Genomic DNA, 24467 nt, shown 5'->3' with positions numbered 1-24467 from the left:
TGTGGTGCTGCTGGGCTGTCACTGGATTGATTTTTCTGTGATATTGACATTTTTGTTTATTCAGATGTACAGTTTGTGCTGCCCATATACTGTTTCACAGTCAAGGGAATTTGCAAATGACTGTTCTTGCCATATTTTCAGTTACACTTGGAATTATTAATAAAGTGACACACAATTATGGATTGATGTCATAAAGATTAAACCCTTACTTTTTATACTAGATATAAACAGGCTATTTATAAGTTGTGGCTGTAAATGAGTTTCATTCCAGTGGCACTCTGTTCCAATGATATTCTGTTCATGTATAATATTTAAAGTTAGAAGTTCACACATCGTTTCTAAACTATTTGGGGATATTCATATAGTATTCTAAATAAAGATATATTCATTTGGGGTGGCTATTATAATCATTCTAATTTAGGACCATATACTTTACAACAACTGTAGTTGAAAAGTACATCATTATCCCGTTATACAACAAAGGCCAGAAGAAGTTTACGTTCTTCACTCGGAAAAGCAAATGCTTATATATTCCTCTCAATACAGGAAAGTACATAAAAAGTATATGTACAATATCAGGACTGCCATTCTTCTTTAGTGGCTATGTATAAACCCATTGATATATATTTCTTGTAATGTTATTGTTGATGATTCTAGAATAAATATAATTATTTTATTATCCATACATAATATTAGTGCCTAGATAATATTCAAATATTCCAACTATCACAGCTTGAAATGTATTTGGTGACAACAATGGCTAGGTTTGTATACGTTCATATAACATATTGTGCTCCCGATTTACCATAATATGGTATGAATTGTAAGTTTGTTTTCCACACAACCAGCCGAGGACATTTTTGTAATATTAAGAACATGAGAATATTTCTGAACAAGAGTAGAGCCATTCGGCCCATCAATGCTCATCTGGTTCCTAGTAGCTTGTGCGAGGTCACCACCGGCACTAAATTATGCAAGAAATGTTTTCATACTTTTAAAAAGCCAATTTTAAGTGTACAGTGTATCAAATGAAATACTGCCTGTTGCAGTACTTGGCAGTGATAAGATATGCAGGAGTTTGCAGAAGCTTGTGACTGATTGCCCGGCTTTACTTTGTATAAGATGTTTTTATTTTTGTAGGCAACTGGACAATGAGAGCACTGTGAGCAATAACACAATTCAAATGTTTTAATCTCAGAGAAATTTTAAGAAAACAATGTCACTTCCCATATTAGAAATAATGTGAAGTCATCTGTGATTAATGCAACCAAATTATGAGTATTACGTTAGCTAATGAATTAGTTTTCTGATTCTGTAAATGCGTCTGTCTTGTTATTATACTCTATACTGGTGACAGCAAATGTTTTATAAAATCCATATATATGTTATTGTCATAGTACTATTCATTGATCTATATCAGTAGAAGATACTTAAGAAGTATTATTATTATCCATTGAGATGTCTTATTACAACCAATGTATTGAGAATTGGACACAAGTTGAGGAAAGTTAATCATCTTGATACTTTTCAAAAGGAGTGGGATCTTTAAGAAAGAACTAAGGTAATAATAGCTTTGCACATGCTGTATAACGTGTAACATTTTAAAAGGAGTATTATGGTCACCATACAATTCTTGGCAACATGGGGACCAAATTTGAAGTCCTTGCTAATTCAATGTCTTTTCTTATTTCACTCTGTAGAAGGTTCTGAAATAGAAATGTTCTGTTAATTTCATCAGCATGAGCTTTGCACATGTGAGCAGGTGGGAGTTCAACAGTATAGATTGCCTTATAAAGACACAACACAAATCATGATGTGTCATTTGTCACTTCCTTCCCTTTTAGTTTGGGTAAGTTTAGTTGTCGCTTTTGCTGTTGCCGTTACTGGTTGCCTTTCTGCAGAGCAGATCAAAGAGTTTTTTTTTTAAACTCAGAGCGAACCAAGAGTGATCCACATTTTAACAAGGTAATATTTGAATTTACTGCCTTTTATCCGGAAAGTCTATATTAGAGTTGGGCCCTGGAACTGTGGAGGGAGACCTTTGCTGGGCACGTCTGTTTGCTAAATTGTTAATGCACTGCTGCTGTCTGAGCTCAATAAATTTTTGCATGCTGCTTCACAGCTCCCCAGATCAACAGGAACCCAGTGGCCTCATTCTGCAGAACACAGGCATTAATGCTCAGATGAGGAGATTATATCTCACACATGCGGTTAATATAACTGCCTTGGGCAAGTTACAAACACTGTGCATTTACTACAGTATATACCTGCATTATTTTCCGTTAAGCTGATAAATTGTAATTTCTCTAAAAAGATTCTAAAAGTAACTGAGCATGGTATGATTATTTTTAAGCTGGGATCTTGGTAATATTATGATGTGTTTTAAAATTCACAGGGCTGGATGCTATTTTTTAAGGATTTTTGTTCTCAGCTTTTCATATTATACTTTTGGGATCCACGGGATACTGCAATTTGAAGTATTTTAGATTCTAGAGTCTAGTAAATCTGTATTTCTGCTATACTGGGTCATTTAACATTATGGTGTATTCTCACTGCAGTGTCAAGGACTGTTGGTCGTACAGAATCACACCCAAATATTTATAATCCATTTTTGTCTTATTAAAGTAAGTTTCACTTGAAGTCTGGTCACCGAAAAAAAGCAAATAAGAATTACTCACCAGATTTATTCACATAAAGGGATTTGACTAGACAGGAAAATATTGCTTGTTAAAACTGTACGTTCTATTTTTTGGATCATGACATAAATGTGCTATTTAATGATGTATTAATTGCTTCAATTTGAAGTGAAAGTTTCTTCTTTAAATTAAACTGTTGTGCCGAAGCTGAGTATAAAAACGAAATGCTATCCCTTTTCAGTATGAACCTAAAATTAATTACAGTATGTGTACTGTGAAGTTTCCAAAATTCTATACGTTTTGTTTAATCACAGTGTATCATACTGTACTATTGTTTGTTAAATTTAACATATTGGTTTTATTGTCAAAATAAAACAGTAACTGTAAATACAATTAGATTCATCATGGGATGCAATGTGGTTCATTGAACAGATATAACTCTTTTTTGGTTTGTTAACCAGAACAAACCTATTACACATTGTCCATCTACTGAATGGCTTGATTTTGATTCAGCCTTTGTGTCTGTTTGTAATGTGTAAGAGCTTTACTATCAGACTGGTTCACCATTACAGCTGGTGAGAATTGACACCTTTGCTGTCTTTGTGACTGACCAAGAATTGCATGTGCATATAACAGAGGGTGGGGCGCAGTTTAAAATATGCACCTTGCTCAACCCTTGCAGCAGTTTTAAAGATAGCTGTCTACCATCTACCAAAAACTGAGATAAACATAATGGATGTTTTGTCTTTATATTAATAGCGACTTTAATCAGTTTTTCCTTGGTTCTTGTTTTAGAGGCTGCAAGGGCACCACCATAATTGAAATATAATACTAGGCCGTGCTTTCATCACATATAGTCCCTCTGCTCAGATGAGTCATTAATTGTGAATAGTATTTCAGCTTTAACAGGAACAATACTGAAGTATCGATCAAGTAAGCCCCTGAGCCTCTTGAGAAAGAAATGGAAATTTGCTTGGAAATTTTCTGACAGAACTTAGAAGAAAGGGGGAAACCCTAAACGTAATTACTTGTATGCCAGGTTCCCTCCTTGAGTCTGATGAAGTTGAATTAGTAAATAGAATTGAAAATAATAATTAAGGGAACAAATGAAGAAATCCATACCATTAATGCCTTTTCTTCACATAGTGATTGCCATTACTGTAGCTTAGGAAATCAAACACCTTAAACAACCCATGCAAAAAGATATGTCTTAAGTTAAAAAAAGTATTTTAGATCTGTTCATTTTACATAGATATACACCTGCACTGGAATCACTCTAGAAGGTTGATTTTAAACACTTCTCTAAAGGTTACCAGTTCTGAGAATTGATGTCACAGGATGTGGTGTAGATGTAAAGTATATAGAGGATGCCACTCTATGACAGCTGCATGCATCCCAATGTGAATGGGTATGGAACATGCTGTGTTCACATAAAGGGGTTTCTATGCTATTTACATGCTGGATATGTAAAAAAAAAAAGAAAAATATGCATACTGTGCTCAATCTATATTTCATGATTTGATAATCCCCAAATTCGGTTAATTTACAGATTGGCCATGTTTAGAGTTAATTGTATATATATCACTGTGTAAGCGCTCTTCACTAAATCACAGTTTTCAATATTTCACTACATAATTTGTTTTAAAGGGTTTTAGTCTAGACTACAGATATATATATATATATATATATATAGATAATATATATATAATATAGATATATAGATATATTATAATATATATATATATCCTTGCATCAAACCAAGTTGTTCATGCCATTTATTTTTAAACGTGGTTTTAAAGCTTGTTAAAAAGCAAAAGACATGGCATGTACTGTGGCTGAGGTAAAATTGCTAAGAGACACTTGACAGGAACTAAAAATGTCCTCAATGTTTAAGTTCTCTTTTTTCTGAAACAAGGTTTACATGCCTACCAAACTGGCACACTGGATAACTGAAACCTTGTTCTTTTTGACTATTGTGAAACAATGACTTATTAACCAAAACCAAATAATGTATTTCAATGCATTAAAAAGTCTGTGCATTAAAAATCACACACATCACTTCCTATGAAGAGCATAGAACTCAGTTAAAGGAAACAAACATTGCAGGGGCACTTCCTTCATGTAGTTCATTGGTTTGGAGGTTCATGAGGTTTATAATTAAGCAATTTTCAAGCCGAATGACTGCAAGTTGTATTAGTACTATTGTGAAATTATTTTTTTTTTTTTTCGTGTATGGATACTTTTTAAAATTTAGTCTTATTTGTCAGCTAGAGTGAGAATGCCAAGATTCTAACTACCTTAGACATATCAACAATGATCCTGATTGACTGAGACAATCCGTGAGACAAGAAGAGCAGCTAGGCACCAGATTCAAAGCAGCAGACCAGAAGCAAACCGATATTTAACAAAACAATTTCATACTCTAATTTAGCCATGTAGGGGTCCCATCCTGTCACTCTGACCAGTGATTAGGCATGATAGCGTCTTGTTACTGTAAATAAATACAGGGTATAGGGTGTGGTGTGGCATTAAAACTGAAGCAACCGAGTTCAGTTCAGAATGCATTAACCCTTAACATACAGTAGTCTTTCCAGAGCCAAATTATAACAATACAGTGTTAGGAGTCCTGTTTTAACAGACTGCACCATTGCTGTGTACAGATTCAAGCCTGAATACATTCATTACCAGTAGGGTTTTTAGCTTCTGTCTAATTTCCTAACAACTTTCGAATTAAATGCTTTTAAACGTTTAAACTTAATTGTATTGGGAATGTCTGTAACCAACCAGAAGTCACCATATTACACATGTATAAGAAATGTAATTGCATATGAAGTAAATTGGCCTGCACTGTACACGTATTACTATGTAGACACTATGGCTAACCCCTGTATTAGCATACATAATCTCTGCATATTTTTGATGTAAAATTCTATACGTTTAACACTTGGAAAAAAAATGTAAGCATTTAAACTTTAAGTATTTACATCCCTAATTACTGTGCAATGGTGTGAAATGGACAGGCATTTTAGGATTGGTAAATTTGTATGGGGATTTTTACATAATGCTTTTACTGTGTCTGTGCATTACTATAAACTCTTAGCGGGGAATGTTTGTATATGGCTCAAGCTATCTTGAATGAGATCATTTTTTTTCAGATGTGCTTGTGGTTTTTTGTTGAAGTAGAAGTTGTTAGAGGAAGTTTCATAACAAAACACAAGCAGAAGTTAATGCTGCAGGCACTGCAAAATTGTAAAGAGAGGGCTGTTTAAAGTCTGGAGCAATTTCATTTGATGTTGAAGGAACATTCCAGATTTTAAAATAGACATTATTTTTGAAAAATAAAAGGGAACTAAATTAAAAGCAAACGAAAACTTGAAAACTGAGTTCTCTTTGTAACTGACGAGGTCCGTCACTTAGTAAAACAAGAATATGATCCCTTGTTATGTCAAACATTTCCTTCAAAATTGTGACAATTAAAAGGTTTTAACATAATTTAACACCACTGCTATGAGAAACACCCATAGACCTAGTGAGAATATCATTGTGAATGTGGACAAAGAAATAAGCTTCTCTTTTTGTATTGCTATACTGCCCTCTTGTGCCTGTTCGCTGGTTTTTATGAAAGAGGATACATGCACTAAATAAGAATATGTGATTTTAGGTTTCAGCTGCTGAGCATTTGAGACGATGGCTGCACCAACACAATACTCTCAGGAGGAAGTAGAGGAGCTGAGAGAAGCTTTTTCAAAGATCGGTGAGAGATCCCCTCAGAATCCCTTAGAACCTGACAAGTCACACCTACCTCACATCTGACACCTGTCACCAATGTATGAGGAGACCCAGTACCTCAGCTGTTTATGATTTATAATGTGTGTGTATAGAAGACCTCGATATTGATGTGATACAGCCTTCTAAATATTCTCTGATAGCTTGTATCAGATGGCTTGTATCTGTTGGAAGCGATGTTGGATTAAAACTCACTATACTTTTGAATTATTCTATATATTATAAGCTGGTTGTAAAGTTCATGACATCATGCAGTGTACAGAACCCTGCAATATTCTGTATATTCTATTCAGTTTGCTAATGCAGTTGCTTTCCATTACCAGCCTGGCAGGTTTGTTAATTATTGCATCAGATATCTACTGTCTACCTGCCCCGTTGTTTTATTTCACAGGTTTACAGGTATTGAAACTTCCTTTTTCACATGACAAGCACAGATGGTTTATCTCTACCTAAATCCTAAACTAAAAGACACTGGTCCACTCATGGTTTGAATTGTATTTATTTGAAAGTGTTAATGATGGATTTAAAATAGATGGGTAACGCTTTATCTGTTATAATTTATGTTATCAAATACCTGATGATACATCATGATACTAAAGATAATTGTATAGGTAGCTTTCTGATAAACCTTGTTGCTAATCATCAAAACATGTTATAAGATGCAATACTGATTAATACATTGGTACAGTAACAGCTTTTTTTTCAGAAAAAAAGCTATGCTTTAGCAGAAAGGGATTCAAACAAAGGTTAAAAAATATGCATGAAAGATGTGTTTTACAATGTGCCACAATAAATTGATTAAGGAGTTTGGGTACTGTAATGCAGTAATATTCTTTCTTTCTTTCTTTCTTTCTTTCTTTCTTTCTTTCTTTCTTTTGCAGATGTTGATTCCAATGGGTTCATCACCGCCAATGAACTCAGTGATCTATTCAAGGCAGCCAATTTTTCCTTACCCGGTTATAGAATCCGTGAAATTGTTCAAAACCTCATGACTGCAGGAGACTTGAATAATGATGGACAGATCAGCTTTGACGAGTTTATAAATGTAAGTCAATGGTGGTCCTATGCTAGCAAATGTCCAAAATGAGTGGTTTCCTTCTAGGCAGGTAACATAGAAACTGTTAAATAGAGGAAAATGTTCGAGTGAAGGAATAGTGGGCCCTATTCAATAAAAGTTGTTTTAAGCAAAGTTTGATCTGACTTTTTTAAGAACGCTTTACATTTATTTTTTGCCACTGGTAGGATGTATTACTTTATCTTCTCTTTTCAAAGCACTGTTTAACCTAACATAATGTTCATAAAACACTCTTCAAAAAACAGTCCTTAAAACAGCCCTTAAAGTTTTATGAATAGGAATTCCTGAATAATTAGACATCAGGTTCAATAAAAGCAAACAAAGCATATTGTGGTGTCTCTTATAAAAGTTTACGGTGTTCTTTTTGCACAATATTTTTGCATTTTTGCCATGCTTTTCCCATGGTTATACTATGCATTTACTATTGTTTACCCTGGTTTGCCATGTTTGTTAATATTCTTTTCTATACCTTGCAGTATTTTACAATGCTTACCTATGCTTGACAGTGCTTTCACTATGCTTTATTACACTTTGCTGTGCTTTCACTATGGTAAACTTGTATGACGTTTTTTTAAAAAAGGCCTTTTCTTTTTAAAAAAAAAAAAAAAAAAAAGATTGTCCATGGCCTAAAGAGCACAGAAGTTGCCAAAACCTTCAGAAAGGCAATCAATAAGAAGGAAGGAATCTGTGCCATTGGGGGAACCTCGGAGCAGTCTAGCGTAGGAACACAGCACTCCTACTCAGGTAAGCAGCAGAGCCACGCCAGAGCACAGTCACTGCGCAATAGAGCACAGTCACTGCTCAATAGAGCACAGTGTCACTGCTTAATAGAGCACAGTCACTGTGCAATAGAGCACAGTCACTGCTCAATAGAGCACAGTGTCACTGCTTAATAGAGCACAGTCACTGCGCAATAGAGCACAGTCACTGCTCAATAGAGCACAGTGTCACTGCTTAATAGAGCACAGTCACTGCTTAATAGAGCACAGTCACTGCTCAATAGAGCACAGTCACTGCTTTTTTTATGGCCTCAACTAAAGACTCATTGATTGATTAATCACCCTGGTTCCCTATTGGGAGCTACCCATTAACATGTGCTTTCTTTTCATGTTGCTTGATGGGAGCTCCCCTGTTTGAATTTGTTTTGTGATGAGAAATGGTGAAATGTAATGAATAAAAAAGTCGAATATACACAGACACGTTTTGAGCTGTGTTTGAAGGGTTTAGTGAGGTCATATTTTTTGCTTCTTGTGTTTGAATAATAAAGTCCTCTTAATGCATCATCAATTTGAATTATATATGTGTGTATTGTAGTGGAACTCAAATAAAGTACTAGGTATAGTCTAGTGCATTAATAAAATACATTATAGGTATAGTTGTGTGCATTAATAAAATACATTTTCACTGTCCTTTCAGCATGTGCAAAACATTGCAAGAAAGCTGCACACATACACATTGCAGTGTTCTGTAGGCAATTTTGTGCTACTGTACGTTATATTCATAACATTTCAATACTGTACAGCAACTATTAATTAAGAGACTGTTAATTGTAATAATAACCAAAGTGATATTATCAGGAACTTGCCGCTAATGATTTCCATTATAATTATTGTGGTGATAATAAGCAGAAGGTGACATTAGCAGTGGTGGGTTTAAGCGGTTTTGAACAGTATGGTTATATTATAAAAACAATATCAGACTATTATAGAAACTGCCTTAAAGATAAACATTGTGTAGTTTAAAAATCAACTGTCATGTTATGTGCCAGATTCATTGCCATTTTCAGTGCTCCCCTTCTTGCAGTGCAGTCACACATTCTGTATACTGCTCTATAGACAAGCCCACTGGCCCTTTGTTGAAATGAGTTCTGCTATTTAAGCCTTCCTTTCAGGGTTTATGGGTTTAAAGCCACCCTCACTAATTTGGAATACCTGTTCTTGTATTAATAGAGGAAGAAAAGTACGCCTTTGTTAACTGGGTTAATACAAAGCTGGAAAGTGATCCAGACTGTAAGCATCTTCTCCCGATGGACCCCAATACAGACGACCTGTTCAGCGCCGTTGGGGACGGGATTGTTCTCTGGTAGGGGCTGCTATATTTACTTTGAGCTGATAAAGCATTACTGCTTTGTTTCACAACACTTTTTTGTAAATGTAAATTGATTTTTTTTTTTAAGCTACAACTATGGGATCTTTCTAGGTAGAACTGTTTTGTATTAAAGGCTCATCTTTTTAAAATAAATGCTTAAGTTCGATTTTTAACTCACGTCTGAATATTTATTTATTTATGTGTTTATTTGTATGGTTTATCCACCTGATTTCACAATTCTGGCTCCACTTTGTTGGGGGGAAAAAAGTATTGAATTTTGTATTCCCCAGTGAAAGAGCCATACTGCAGGTGTACAGGTCACAGATTAATGGACACAATCAGGTGTACCAGCTTAAGACGTGTTTGAGAGCTCTATAGAGGCCAGAGGGAATGCTTTAAACTTCTGAGTTTGTAAAAGTCACTAGGATGTGATGACTGAAACCAATACTGATGCACAAGGTGAATCTAAACAAGAAGAAGACATTAGTTAAGATTAAGATTAATTTTCTCTTTCCAGTAAGATGATCAACCTTTCAGTGCCTGACACCATTGACGAAAGAACAATCAACAAAAAGAAACTCACACCTTTTACAATCCAGGTACTGGAAACATAATCCAGCTCTAGTATTCTTTATTACATATAGCATCTCTAGATGGTTAGGGTGACCAATCTGAAAATCAGCATGCAAGCATTATGCATTTACTTTCAGTTGTGCTACAAAGAAGCCGATTACAGAGCTTTAATCGTGTGTGTTTTAACTGATATTTGACAGGAAAACCTGAACCTGGCTCTGAACTCAGCCTCTGCTATTGGGTGTCATGTAGTGAATATCGGGGCGGAGGACCTGAAGGAGGGGAAGCCCTACCTGGTACTGGGTCTGCTGTGGCAGGTCATCAAGATTGGCTTGTTTGCAGACATTGAAATCAGCAGGAATGAAGGTAAAAAAGAAGCTTTGAGTAGATAGCTACAATATGTAAAGCAGATATGCTAACCAAGGTTTTTTGAATCCATTTTCTTATTACCTTTTGTTGAATATTTGGTGTAAAATTACCTGCATAATACATGTAATATGGTTTTAAAACGAGGAGAGGAGAGGAGGGTCATGTCATGCACTGTGTTGTAATAAATTGTAAATAGTGGAAAGGGCAAGTATGTGTTAAATTTGTGTTACAGGAGCTGAGACTAGCTCTACTTGCTTATCAGTTAGTTTTGTAAAACATCAATACCCCAGTATATAAGGTAGGACTCTGTTGGCCGCTAATAAAAGTGCGCCACTGGTGTTTCAGCCCAACAAAGAGACTAAAGTTTTTTATCAGCATTGTAGTCAAGCTGGCAACTGACATACAGTTACAAATCTGCAGATCTACACACTGCTTGTTGATTGATTTGGCACACTGTGTTAATTTATACTAGAATATTTATAATTGAGTCATTGAAATGGTAAATAACCCTATGTGATATTTTAGCAGAGATTGTGTTAAACTGAGAATCTGGTTCTAAGGGGTCTACTTTTTGTCTATATGCCACCTGGTGGATATCATCTACTACCACCATATGTAAATATGATTCATACATTGGAACTTGGGACATTGTTTTAAGCACTTCAAATTTGAAAAGAGATTAAAAAAAAGAAGTCTTGGGGTGTACGAGTACTTTATTTGTTAATTTATTTGTTTTATTATTTACAGTATGCAATTGCGTGATTGTCTTATGGTACTGTATTTTTTTATTTGAAAGGCATCCTATTCATTAATTAGAATATGCTCATCAATCCACTGTTCTGTCTGTGCCCAGCCCTGATCGCGCTGCTGCGGGACGGGGAGAGTCTAGAGGACCTGATGAAGCTGTCACCAGAGGAGCTGCTTCTGCGTTGGGCCAACTACCACCTGGAGAACGCTGGCTGCAAAAAAGTCAACAACTTCAGCTCAGACATCAAGGTAACCACTGCGGTCAACTGCATGTCTCCTCATTTGGAATTTATGACAAGTATCTTTTTGTACTGCGTTCTCTTTTTGTGCACATTATACAGTACAGCAGATCCAGTTTCAACTTTGTCTACTTGCTTAATTTCATTACCTAATAATTCTGTTAGAGCATTTTGAATGACTTCCCTGCAAACAGTGATAAAAGAAAATGATTACCGAGTCTCTAAAATGCATGCTGTTGCTTAGCACAAAGATTTGCAGTTTATACATTTTTTTACAATCTACTGGAATCTAACACATCTTGCTGTCATGCTGTTGCTTTATCTTATTTTAGTCTGCTTCTGCTGATTCTCATGTAAATCTGTATTTTTGTGGTTTTTATATGTTCTTGCTATTCTACTCCAAGGATTATCCTGAATTGGTTTATGTTCCTTTAACGACTGATTGTGCAAACTTATGACTGTCGAAGTAAAAAGCTGCACATCCTTTAACTGCTAACTACTTTGAATCCTAAATAATCCCCACATAATAATGGAATGTCCCAAGGCATCATTTATAAGCCCAGGACCACGCTCCATGAGTCCCTACTGTAATATCATGCTCCATTGGTATAGAAAACGTCAATAATACCACACGTTGCAAAATAATAATTGGCTTAGAAAGCTAAGGTGAAAAGTTTTGCATTATTCTATAGAATTAACTCATTTTACTTCATAAAGTCAAATGAAACTAAAATCTTGTGTTACATACTGCTTTGTAGTTTTCCACATACATAATGAAAAACGTACAAATTGAAAAATATAACATTTCAAAATCTAAAATGAAATACTGTACTATTATGGCTTCCGAAGACTTTTATGATATAATTTTGTAGTTTATTTGATTACCTGGATAAGGGTGTCTGCTAAGAAATAATATATGATGATAAATAAAAAATAAAAAATATGTTCATATAGTTTTTTTTTCTCAATCCTAAAAATCTAGTTGATGCAAATTGGAAATGATTAAATGCAATAAAAAAAAAAACTATTAATGCAATAAACTTTTGATGAATTGTTAGCATCTGTTGATATTATAAATCCAGATGTGTTTAGTATCTGAACCTTTCTTGGGGCAAAAAAATCTAAAGCTTATCCTTTCAGTATGTGTTAATATATGCTAATATATGTACTGTTTTTTTTTGTAGCCGCTTTATCATGTCTGATGCTGTAGTCCACCCTGGCTTCTCTCTCTCTCCTTGATGGCTTAACCCTTTCATCCTTGTTTATTTTGTATTGAACTTTCTGCTCTTCTTTGGACTTTCCGCTGTCTTCTGCCTTTTAACTTAGCTGAATGACTTCTGCAACCTTGCAAAGGTATCTTTCTTCATATATATATATATATATATATATATATACAAGTTTGATTTAACTTTATGTTGTATAGTATTTATAAGATTATTTGTTGTATCAGTTTAAAGTATTTAAGTTTTGGCTTTCTTTGTTTAATTGCTAAAGGACTCCAAAGCCTACTATCAGCTGCTCAATCAGATTGCACCCAAGGGAGAGGAAGATGGAATACCTGCTATTGAAGTTGACATGACTGGTTTAAGAGTAAGTCTTCATGGTTCATGTTTTGGTCTTTAAATGATCATCCTGCAGCTATACAAGTTTGCTGGTTGTTTTTCTGGATCTTTTAAGACTACATGCAAAAACCCTAAATAAAATGGCTGACTTTTATGACAAGTTAGAATAATAAGCTTTGAGATTTTAACCCGATATCTGTCATTTCAAAGAAGAGATGTTTTGTGTTATTTTCTCCTGCACTGCCTTACCACATACTAACCCATGATGGTAACCAAGGCAGCAGAGAGGTCAGTGAGGAAATGTCACCGGTGCTCAATTCAATCCAAAAACTTGATTGAACCCCTTTAGGAACAGGATGATGTCAAGAGAGCCGAGTGCATGCTGGTACAGGCTGATCGACTGGGATGTCGGCAGTTTGTCACGGCCACTGATGTTGTGCGTGGAAATCCCAAGCTCAACTTGGCTTTTGTTGCCAACCTGTTTAACAAATACCCAGCTCTACAGAAACCAGAAAACCAGGACATCGACTGGAGTTCCATTGAAGGTGAGGAGATCTCTGTAATCAAAAGGCAAACCGCCCAGAAAACTGGAAATGTTGTTCCTTTGCTTTTGTAACTAGTCAATGCATGGAATAGGGTAACGTTTCCTCTGCTGCCTAGGTGAAACAAGAGAAGAAAGGACTTTTAGGAACTGGGTGAATTCACTGGGCGTCAATCCACGAGTCAATCACCTTTATGGGTAAGGAGCCAGATATGTTTAGCCAGACTGTTAAACGTCTCTTGAATCTTGGGAATGTAGACATTTTGTTAGCTCTTAGTGTTATTCAGTGTTTCAGAGTTGAACAGTAACTGACAGAGACTTTATACCAGTATGAAGTTGTTGAATTTCCATATTAGCACTAGTCTTGGACTACATTACCTAACGTTACATTACTTCAAGGTTAGTGCTAATTGGGGTCTGTGAAACCTGCTGTTTTTTCCCAAAAAATATAATAAATGATATCAGACATTGTAGACCAGTCGGACCCGGTTAGAGGACTGAGAATTCTGAAACGTTTGTTTGTCGTGTTTGCTCTTACAGTGTTTTATATTGATTTATTTATCTCACAAGCAGAACTGTAGGATATTATTCACTTCCACAACAAAGGACGGATTACTAGGCTTTTGGTCCAGCTCAGTATTAGCAACTTTTTTTTTTTTTTTTTTTTATCTAAACAAGCAAAATGGCTGTTAATGTTATCAGAACAAGTATGTCAGTGCCATTGATCCCCATCAATAGGTGCAAATATAACAACAGAGCCATCAGTGACAAGAAAAAGTACATTACCGTGACCTACTTCCACTACACGCACCCTAAATGTTTTTTTTATAAGTAAAATACAGTTCGATACTCATCTTGTGTCTTAGAATTTTACTGACTTCTTTAACAACAGTTTAGAACTATCTTCATGAACCTCATTTTTAAATCTGGTTACACACTCAAAAGAAAAAAACAAAAACAAAAACAACAACTACAGAATCTACTGTGTAAGTGCCCTTCACTGATTCATTGTTTTCATCATTTCAAGAAGTCAGGGAGCACTGTACTGGTCTTTGTCCTGTTTTTACTAAACATCTTAATAGGATTTCGATGTTTATAATTGCATTCAAATACATTAGAGAATGCCATGAGGGCAGTAGAGGTGTTGTAACAAAGTCACAATTATTTTATGTAAAACCACATCCTGAAAAGGTAATCTGGTTGTAAGACATTCATTTACCTCTTGCAGGGACCTGGCCGATGCTCTGGTAATCTTCCAGTTGTATGAGAAGATCAAGGTTCCAGTCGAATGGAGCCGAGTGAACAAACCCCCTTACCCCAAACTAGGAGGCAACATGAAGAAAGTAAGTTGCCATCCCAGCCAAACCACACCCCCATATAGGGCAGGTGCAATGCCATGAGCATGGGAGAATGGTAATGTAAAAGTAACATTATCAGATTTCTACATAACAGTGGTGCTAGTTTTTTTTATATTTATTTATTTTTAAATACAGTGTTTACAATAATGATTATTTTTATATTGTTACAAAGCTGGAAAACTGCAACTATGCGGTTGAATTGGGGAAAAACAAAGCCAACTTTTCCCTAGTGGGTATTGCCGGGCAGGACCTGAATGAAGGAAATCACAAACTAACCCTGGCCTTGATGTGGCAGCTGATGAGAAGGTAACTTCACCTTGTGGCCTGACGGGAATATTTTATTGAATAAAAAAGAAAAGAAAACATCAAACTGAGATTTTTTCATTGCAATTCTCTGAACTGCTTTTGAGCAGTCAGCCAGCACAAAGCCATCCTGGGAGATTCTGACAGCTCGGTATATTTGTGTTCAAAGCTAAATTGGTAAAAATTTTATAAGTTAAAAAAAAAAAAAAAAAAAAAAAAAAAGTCTGACCTAAAATTCTTTATGTAAAAACAGATAACAGGTACAATGATATGGCTAACAAGAAGTTACTTCAAAATTACTGATATTGTAATAAAGGGTGTTTTATCTACAAAATATAACTCAGAAGAACGATTGCTAATATAAATAGTTTTATAATATAGCCACTCTTCTGGTCATTGGATTTTATTGTAATTACATATGTTGAAAACCATTATTACAGTGTAACTACATTGTAAATAGTAATTAGAGTTCTGTCTGTTATTAGAAAGTATTTTATAATGTTTAGCAATGATGTCCAACCCTTTTTATTTTTATTTTTTTGCTAGACACTATTTTTTCAGATTAAAGTGGCTCTCTATTTTAGCACTTAAATGCGATAAACTTGTTAGTTTTGTTGCATTTTGACAGCAGCTTCTATTAAAGACAGCCGTCTGTCTTTGTACTCTTTTCAAATCTATTAACAGCCTTAAATGAGATATGGAACCTCGTAATCAAAAGAGCCACAGTGTGAACCTCGGTGAGATTATACTGCATGTTGCTCAAGAGCCATCAGTTGCACAGCTGTGATATACAGCATTAATTTACAAACCGTCATTAACTGTAAATAAAAGTTGTAATAAAAAGTCCACAAAGACATGTCATTCTACACAAGAGCAGTAGTTTTAATAAGAAGTATGTATATTGATATTTATAGAAAGTGCATATTTGCCACATCAGTCTATATTGTTTGTAGATACACCCTGAATATCCTTGAAGATATTGGCGGTGGTGAGAAGGTCAACGATGACACTATTGTCAGATGGGTTAACCAAACTCTGTCGGAGGCTGGGAAAGACCCCATCTCAGGCTTCAAGGTATGTCACAGTGGAACGTTTCTAGCAATCCACAGTAACATCACAAAATATACACAGTACAGTTGAGCATTATGAAATATCAGAGCTATCGTAAGTAATGCATCCTTGTTTAAATTGACCTTGTATATAATTTTCTGTTTGTCATCACAACCCTGTGGCTTTTTAAAGGGGTTTAGAACCTCAGCGTGGCCTTAGAGAGCTCACAGAAACATGTATCATCACCATGGTGTAGCCGTTAACCTGTCCCCTTCAACAGCCTCCCATTGTGAAAGTGAGAACATACGTCTGTTCTATGCAGTATTTATTACAAATATATTTCTTAAGTCCACTAGTAAGGTGCAAAGAGGCATCCACAGTTTTGATCATCTTGTTTTTGCTTTACTAACCCTTTATCATCTTAAACCTACCGGGTCAGTATAAAATAAGTGCTGATAATGCCTTTGTTATGCAGGATGGTCAAATCAGCACCAGCATGCCAGTACTGAATCTAATTGACGCAATCCAGCCCGGATCAATAAGATACGACCTCCTGAAGATGGAGGATCTGTCAGAGGAAGAGAAGCTCAACAATGCCAAGTATGTGTTTATTTTTTATGTGTTCTTAACATGGCTTCATTGTGATGAAAACCTTACTGTAATTAGGTACATGCAGATTTACAAGCACAACACTGCTTTAGCATGTGAATACAATAGTCTAGCGCAACAAATTGAGGGCAGGTGATATTGTCGCTAGTGATTAAAGCCTTGAAGGCTGTACTAAAGTCATGTACTGTATTATAAAACAAATATCCAGTTGTCTTTATTCCTCTTTTAATTAATGTACACAGCCAATTGCAGTGGAGTAACACTGGTTTTTAAAATCCCTTTGTCTTCAGCACCCTTTGTTCAGTTGCCTACATTTTGAAACACCTCTGAATGTCCCAAGGGCCTGATTTTTAAAACGTTTTAAAGTGGATTTTCAGTATATACTGTATATCCACTTGTACCTTCAATGTCAGTAGTATACAGTGGCTTGCGAAAGTATTGACCCCCCTTGGCATTTTTCCTATTTTGTTGCCTTACAACCTGGAATTAAAATGGATTTCTATTTGGATTTCATGTAATGGACATACACAAAATAGTCCAAATTGGTGAAGTGAAATGAAAAAAATAACTTGTTTCAAAAAATTCTAAAAAATAAATAACGGAAAAGTGGTGCGTGCATATGTATTCACCCCCTTTGCTATTAAGCCTCTAAATAAGATCTGGTGCAACCAATTACCTTCAGAAGTCACATAATTAGTTAAATAAAGTCAACCTGTGTGCAGTCTAAGTGCCACATGATCTCAGTATATATACACCTGTTCTGAAAGTCCCCAGAGTCTGCAACACCACTAAGCAAGGGGCACCACCAAGCAAGCAGCACCATGAAGACCAAGGAGCTCTCCAAACAGGCCAGGGACAAAGTTATGGAGAAGTACAGATCAGGGTTGGGTTATAAAAAAATATCCAAAACTTTGAACATCCCACGGAGCACCATTAAAGCCATTACTAAAAAATGGAAAGAATATGGCACCACAACAAACCTGGCAAAAGAGGGCCGCCGACCAAAACTCATGGACTAGGCAAGGAGGGCATTAATCAGAGAGGCAACAAAGAGACCAAAGATAACCCTGAAGGAGCTGCAAAGCTCCACAGCTGAGATTGGAGTATCTGTCCATAGGACCACTTTAAGCCGTACACTCCACAGAGCTGGGCTTTATGGAAGAGTGGCCAGAAAAAAGCCATTGCTTAAAGAAAAAAATAAGCAGACACGTTTGGTGTTCGCCAAAAGGCATGTGGGAGACTCCCCAAACATATGGAAGAAAGTACTCTGGTCAGATGAGACTAAAATTGAGCTTTTTGGCCATCAAGGAAAACGCTATGTCTGGCGCAAACCCAACACCTCTCATCACCCCGAGAACACCATCCCCACAGTGAAGCATGGTGGTGGCAGCATCATGCTGTGGGGATGTTTTTCATCGGCAGGGACTGGGAAACTAGTCAGAATTGAAGGAATGATGGATGGCGCTAAATACAGGGAAATTCTTGAGGGAAACCTGTTTCAGTCTTCCAGAGATTTGAGACTGGGACGGCGGTTCGCCTTCCAGCAGGACAATGACCCTAAGCATACTGCTAAAGCAACACTTGAGTGGTTTAAGGGGAAACATTTAAATGTCTTGGAATGGCCTAGTCAAAGCCCAGACCTCAATCCAATTGAGAATCTGTGGTATGACTTAAAGATTGCTGTACACCAGCGGAACCCATCCAACTTGAAGGAGCTGGAGCAGTTTTGCCTTGAAGAATGGGCAAAAATCCCAGTGGCTAGATGTGCCAAGCTTATAGATACATACCCCAGGAGACTTGCAGCTGTAATTGCTGCAAAAGGTGGCTCTACAAAGTATTGAGTTTGGGGGGGTGAATACTTATGCACGCTCAAGTTTTCAGTTTTTTTGTCTTATTTCTTGTTTGTTTCACAATAAAAAATATTTTGCATCTTCAAAGTGGTAGGCATGTTGTGTAAATCAAATGATACAAACCCCCAAAAAATCAATTTTAATTCCAGGTTGTAAGGCAACAAAATGGAAAAATGCCAAGGGGGGTCAATACTTTTGCAAGCCACTGTAAATTTGCAATGTGCAAAAATAAAACGGATAGGCTTTTTTTAATTCCAGAGCTTTATTATCAGAGATTTGCCCAACAGAAGTTTTCAAAAATCAGACCCTATGTCCAGGAGGTGAATTGAAGGGTGTCTTGACCAGTTTAATATGCTTTAGATAAACTTAATCCTTGCTTTCTATAACCAATCGAATACAATTTTCATGGATTTCTCCTGACATGTTTGTAGATTATCCTTTTTTTTTTGATAACCCACTCTTTAAATTTTGCAGAAGCAAACATGATGATAAGCATATTAAGTAGACTCTGAAATGGTGTCATAATTCATTCCATTATTTTTCATTTTAGATACGCCATCTCCATGGCGAGGAAGATCGGAGCCCGAGTATATGCCCTCCCAGAAGATCTGGTTGAAGTGAAGCCCAAAATGGTCATGACGGTGTTCGCCTGCCTGATGGGGAGAGGCCTGAAGAAAGTGTGAAGAGACAATACAATCGCTCTCCCCGGATGCTTTCCCTCACTCCCTCACACTGGACTTAACCAATAGATGTAGTGCTTCTACCAGAAAAATTAACAACTGTGTGCCATCGAATTGAACTCTTTGCAGCAGACACATTATATTTAATCTTTCTTGGAAACAGTTCAGATAAAAAAATAAAATAAAAAAAATCATTGGTTGCTGATGGGAAATGCAAATGAGTTACTTTGGAATTTTACTTTTAAGCCTGTCACTGATTATTATTACTGGTATTATTATTTTTTTAAACAAATTAACTGTTTTGTGTTTGACGTGCTATTTTGGGACTGTCAGTATTCACATGATATATATCTATAAGGGTCACAATAACATTTATATGCACTAAAAACACCATGAGGCAGTAATAAACTTCAGCTTCAAAAGAGTCTCAAAATGATGCATGGTTGCTTCGGTTAAATGTATATGATCTCTACTAGATCTGAGTAGATGTGCTGCATTGATTAAGTAAATTTAGCAACAATTATTTTAAGCATTGCTCCTTGTAATTAGTGCAGAAGATTATGATTTACAAAAATAATAGATCCCAAAATAAGACCCAAAACAAAGAAAGAGAAGCGATGTGCCTTTTTAATGACACCTGAAGACCTAAATAAAAACAATGTTTATGGTTTTGCCATAGCTATACTTCTGTTTTAATTTAGATTCAATCCAGGTCTTAAAGAATGAGTGTGTCCTCTATTAAAATTGCAAGAAACCATTTACACATTGTTGTCAAATCCATTTTTTTTTCTTTATTATTGTGTATAAGGGCCCTGTTACTAGCTTTTTAATAAACTTTTGTACTAAAATAACTGGTATTTTGCAGCATGATAAACAGCATATAAAGATTTTATGGTTAAAAAAAAAAATTCTATCCATCAAGTATTCAGATATAAATAAATGCAGCACAATGATTTACAATCATCCCATCAAATATTTTCTTGAAGTGTGGGTTTCTGATACCATATTTAAGTACAGTTCCTGTAGCTACAAGTTCTAACATTGAGATACTGTGTGTGTGTGTGTGTGTGTGTTTGTGTGTGTGTGTGTGTGTGTGTGTATATATATATATATATATATATATATATATATATATATATATATATATATATATATATATATATCTTGTTTTGCCATGTTATCTTGTTTCTTAAAAAAGCACATAATGTAGTGTGTTATAGAATCACAGCAAAATAGATGGCTGTCATTTTGTGGGACTGTATTACAGAGACATTAGTATTGTCTAAAGAGTCACTGGCCAAACCGAACATGAAAAGAAACAAGAAAACAGTGTTGTTTACTCCCCCTGGGTATTGACTGTTGAAACAGCTGTAGCTAGTTAATCCCATTCAATCTCTTATCAGACTGTATTGTTTCATTTTCCACCAGGTGACTTCCCTGCAAGAGATTACTACCAATGCATTGTAAATATGTAAATAAATAATTCTACCTTTTCTCTAGAAAACATATGGCAGTAATTACAATAAAGCAATAGCTATAATTCAATATATTTGAGATATATTCTGTAGGTGTAACTTCAGCAGCTGGGACCCTCCGTAGGGATAGCTCTATGATTATTGAGTGCAATTCATGATTGTGTTTCAATCTGCAGTTGAATTATCAAGTGTTGTCTTGCCGTAGCACAGGTTGCTAAATAGTTTTTTTTATCTAGCTTTCATTACAGTTTAATGAACAAACAAGTTCATGCTCGCCAGATGGGCTAGCTTTTGCCCTTATTGACAAGCTTCAGCTTACCAAGGTAATAAATCTATGTACACGCCTCCCTCCAGTTAAAAAGAGAGCATGTTCTCAGAAAGGGTTTCTTTTTTATTAAACCACAAGACAACAACGCATGTTGGCAGTAAAGAAATAGTTAGGAGCATCTTCATTCGGGTAAGAATCCTATGCTTACATCATATTTATGTTATTCTAGATGTTTTCCTTTTTTTTTTATTGATGGAACTGTGCATCTAAGATATATAAAAAAAATAAATAGTAGAACATATTTTATACAAACATGTACTTACAGTTTGTACATATTTTTAATTTGTCTGTACATTTAAAGTTCATTTTGAAGATCTTTAATCATGTGAAAACGAAATATGTATTATTCATTTACTGTAATTTGTCACAAATGTGTCCATTAATATGCAAAAGGAATTGTGCAAATTCTGACATAATTTGATATGGCCCTTAGATATAAAATGTAATTTTTTTTTATTTATCGTAAGTCTGAGAATAATGCATATCATAATCAAAATGTATTAACATTTGTTAATTTGTGTTTTTCTGTAGTGGATACACTAAATTAAACTCCAGAAGAAAAGCTGATAAAATATAAATATGAATTCCACATTCTACAGCAATTGCACAGAACTTGCTGAAGATGAATACCCTATTAACTCCTCAGTTGCTGGAGAAGGGCAATGGAGTAAAACACATTGCCCATTAAGCAGAGACAACTTACTTTCCGTGCTGGTGCTTATTTCATACATAACTATTTTCATAGTTGGACTGATTGGAAACACCACTGTGGTTGGGAGGATATGTCTCCTACGATGCAGGTCTTCAGTAGATATGTACATTGTCAACTTAGCTATAGCCAACCTGTTATTCATATCCACTCTTCCATTTTGGACTCTTAACACCCTCCAGAATAGATGGCCCTTTGGGTCGGTTATGTGTAAGCTTTGTTCATTTGCCTCATCACTCAATGTGTATTCAAGTGTCTTCTTCATTACATGCCTGAGCATTGATCGATACCTTGCTATGGCCTATCCAGGGACGTCACTCAAGATGCAACGCGTTGGCAGGGCCATTGTTTGTTCATTCCTGATCTGGGTCACAGCTTGCGCAGCCAGCCTCCCAACCGTCTTTCTGCATCAGAGCAGCTTCTCCGAGGAAAGGAACACCACAGTGTGCACTGTTGTGTATCCTCAACACCACACTGCACAGTGGACCATGGCTATAGACCTGGGTGAGAACATGGTGGGGTTCGTTATCCCTTTTCTGCTTCTGGGAGTTATCTACCTTCTCATCTACAGAGCTCTGAATCACACCCTCAAGCCTGAGACAAGTAAGCAAGGCAGAATGCTGGAGACAGCTTCAGCCCTGGTGTTAGCTTTTCTGATTTGCTGGCTGCCATTCCAGGCTGTAACTTTCCTCAGAGAGTTAATAAAGTGTCAAATGATCACTGATTGCCGTCTTGTCAGTGTGATTGAAGCAGCTCTTCCAATCACTTTATGTGTGGCATACTCCCACAGCTGCGTCTTCCCCATACTTTCCTGGTTTTGTGGTGGATCCTTCAAGAATCGCCCCAGAAAGCACTCTTTACCCCCTACATATATCTACATGAGGCCAACCGCTGTCTTTGAGCAAGACAACAGCGGGGACAGACCTGCTGAACCCTGACAACGTGCTGTTAAAACACTCATCACAGAGGTTGCCGTTTGCAACATACAGTGGAATTGTAACATTTCACCTTCAGATTGTATGTTGTTGCTTACGTTATTTCTGCAATTTATACACTTATCCAAAGTTATAACTAAGGTTTTAGACTACTTAATGATATCTTATGTAAGTTAGTTAGTAGTGCTAATGAGGGTCTGTGAAACCACCTCAGAATGAAGTTTCTTATATCTTACATTACTTTTTAACCTATACTTACCTTAACCACACACATGAGCTAGCACAGACACATAGTTTTTATTGGAGTTTTACTTTGGTTTTACTTTGCTTTATGATTACTGCTTGAGTAAGTGTTTGTGTACATGTGTAGTGGCACTTATATGGTTCTATCTTATTGTTCTATTGACTGGGTTTGATAAATGTAATTAACCTATGCTCAAACCGTTGTCACATTAACCCTTAATTTGAACTTAATTTGTAATTCATTTAAACCTGTTATTGCCATGTACAATATTATTGCATTATAAAAAGGAGTAATGTGTGAGTAGTGTGCATTTATTCTATTGAATTATTTTAAAACTTGGTAAGTGACCTATGGTGTGTAATTCCCATTTTTCACCCCTTATTGCCCTTAGTAAAAGCATAACAAAATAAAATAAAACACAGTACAAATATATAAGCATTGTAAAGCACAGATATGGTAAAGCATACAAACAAAAATGACAGACCATGCTAAACTATTGTAAATATACTATTATAATCATGGGAAAACTGCTAAATTACTGTACAAATGTAAATTGGTGTACTTTCAAAAGGGTAATGAGTAACAAACTTTATGTTTATGTAATTCTGTACTTAAGGTACATATTCTATCATTGCTTCATTATTTTTAAAGGTGTAACAGATTTTTTTTTACATATTTTACAAATGTGGTGTAACAATTATCCAGGCATAATAAATGTGCTAAATGTGGTCGCAAATAGTTTTTGACATTATGTTATGTAAATATCTAAAATATACCAAATTTAAAAGAATAAATGTTAACTGTGAAGTGTTCCTAAACAAGACAGACCTACTAATGAACCATATAAACTAGTGTATTACAAATGCATGCCACCACACATCTTCCCAGAAAGTCTAGTCTTCTGAAATCCCTTGTATTAAGATGGATTTTGAATTAACTGTTCTTACTTTGCTATATCTGCTCCTATTCGAGTGTAACAATTCAACTCAGCTCCACAACTGTGCAATCTGCATTATTATAGCAAGATTTACAATTGAAATATGTGAAAAGTAACAAGAATAAATAAAAAAAAGAAACCCAGAAAATTATAAGAAAAAAACTTCACAAACCAGCTGCCAGTAGGGGGCAGTATAGTGCTATAATGTCTTGCTGGTTTTCAAACGTCAGCATTCATGGATTTCTAGATTTGAGGGTGGCTTGTCTTGCTTTGTGACATCACAAGGGGGTGGTTTTTATACTGTTACATCACCAGGTGGAGGGCCGTTCTTTGCTGAATCCTCCTGCTGTTAAAAAGAAATAGACAAACAACT

At 35.8% G+C, this 24467-nt stretch overlaps 1 protein-coding gene across 1 annotated transcript; it reads left to right on the top strand.

Annotated features, from left to right (window-relative positions):
* Nucleotides 1-1832: 1832 nt before the first annotated feature.
* Nucleotides 1833-20223, top strand: LOC121327974 (plastin-2). Its single transcript, XM_041272369.1, has 16 exons — nucleotides 1833-1965; nucleotides 6298-6390; nucleotides 7304-7467; nucleotides 8112-8241; nucleotides 9447-9579; nucleotides 10103-10184; nucleotides 10359-10524; nucleotides 11381-11523; nucleotides 13008-13103; nucleotides 13425-13620; nucleotides 13736-13814; nucleotides 14845-14959; nucleotides 15147-15280; nucleotides 16231-16351; nucleotides 16803-16927; nucleotides 19337-20223. Exons 2-16 carry the CDS (start codon nucleotides 6324-6326, stop codon nucleotides 19467-19469), a joined length of 1884 nt encoding a protein of 627 aa, XP_041128303.1. The 5' UTR covers nucleotides 1833-1965; nucleotides 6298-6323; the 3' UTR covers nucleotides 19470-20223.
* The last annotated feature ends 4244 nt before the right edge of the window (nucleotides 20224-24467 follow it).

This window comes from Polyodon spathula, chromosome 15 (genome assembly GCF_017654505.1).
Source record: "Polyodon spathula isolate WHYD16114869_AA chromosome 15, ASM1765450v1, whole genome shotgun sequence".
Lineage (NCBI taxonomy): Eukaryota > Metazoa > Chordata > Actinopteri > Acipenseriformes > Polyodontidae > Polyodon > Polyodon spathula.
This window is presented reverse-complemented; position numbering and strand designations above follow the sequence as displayed.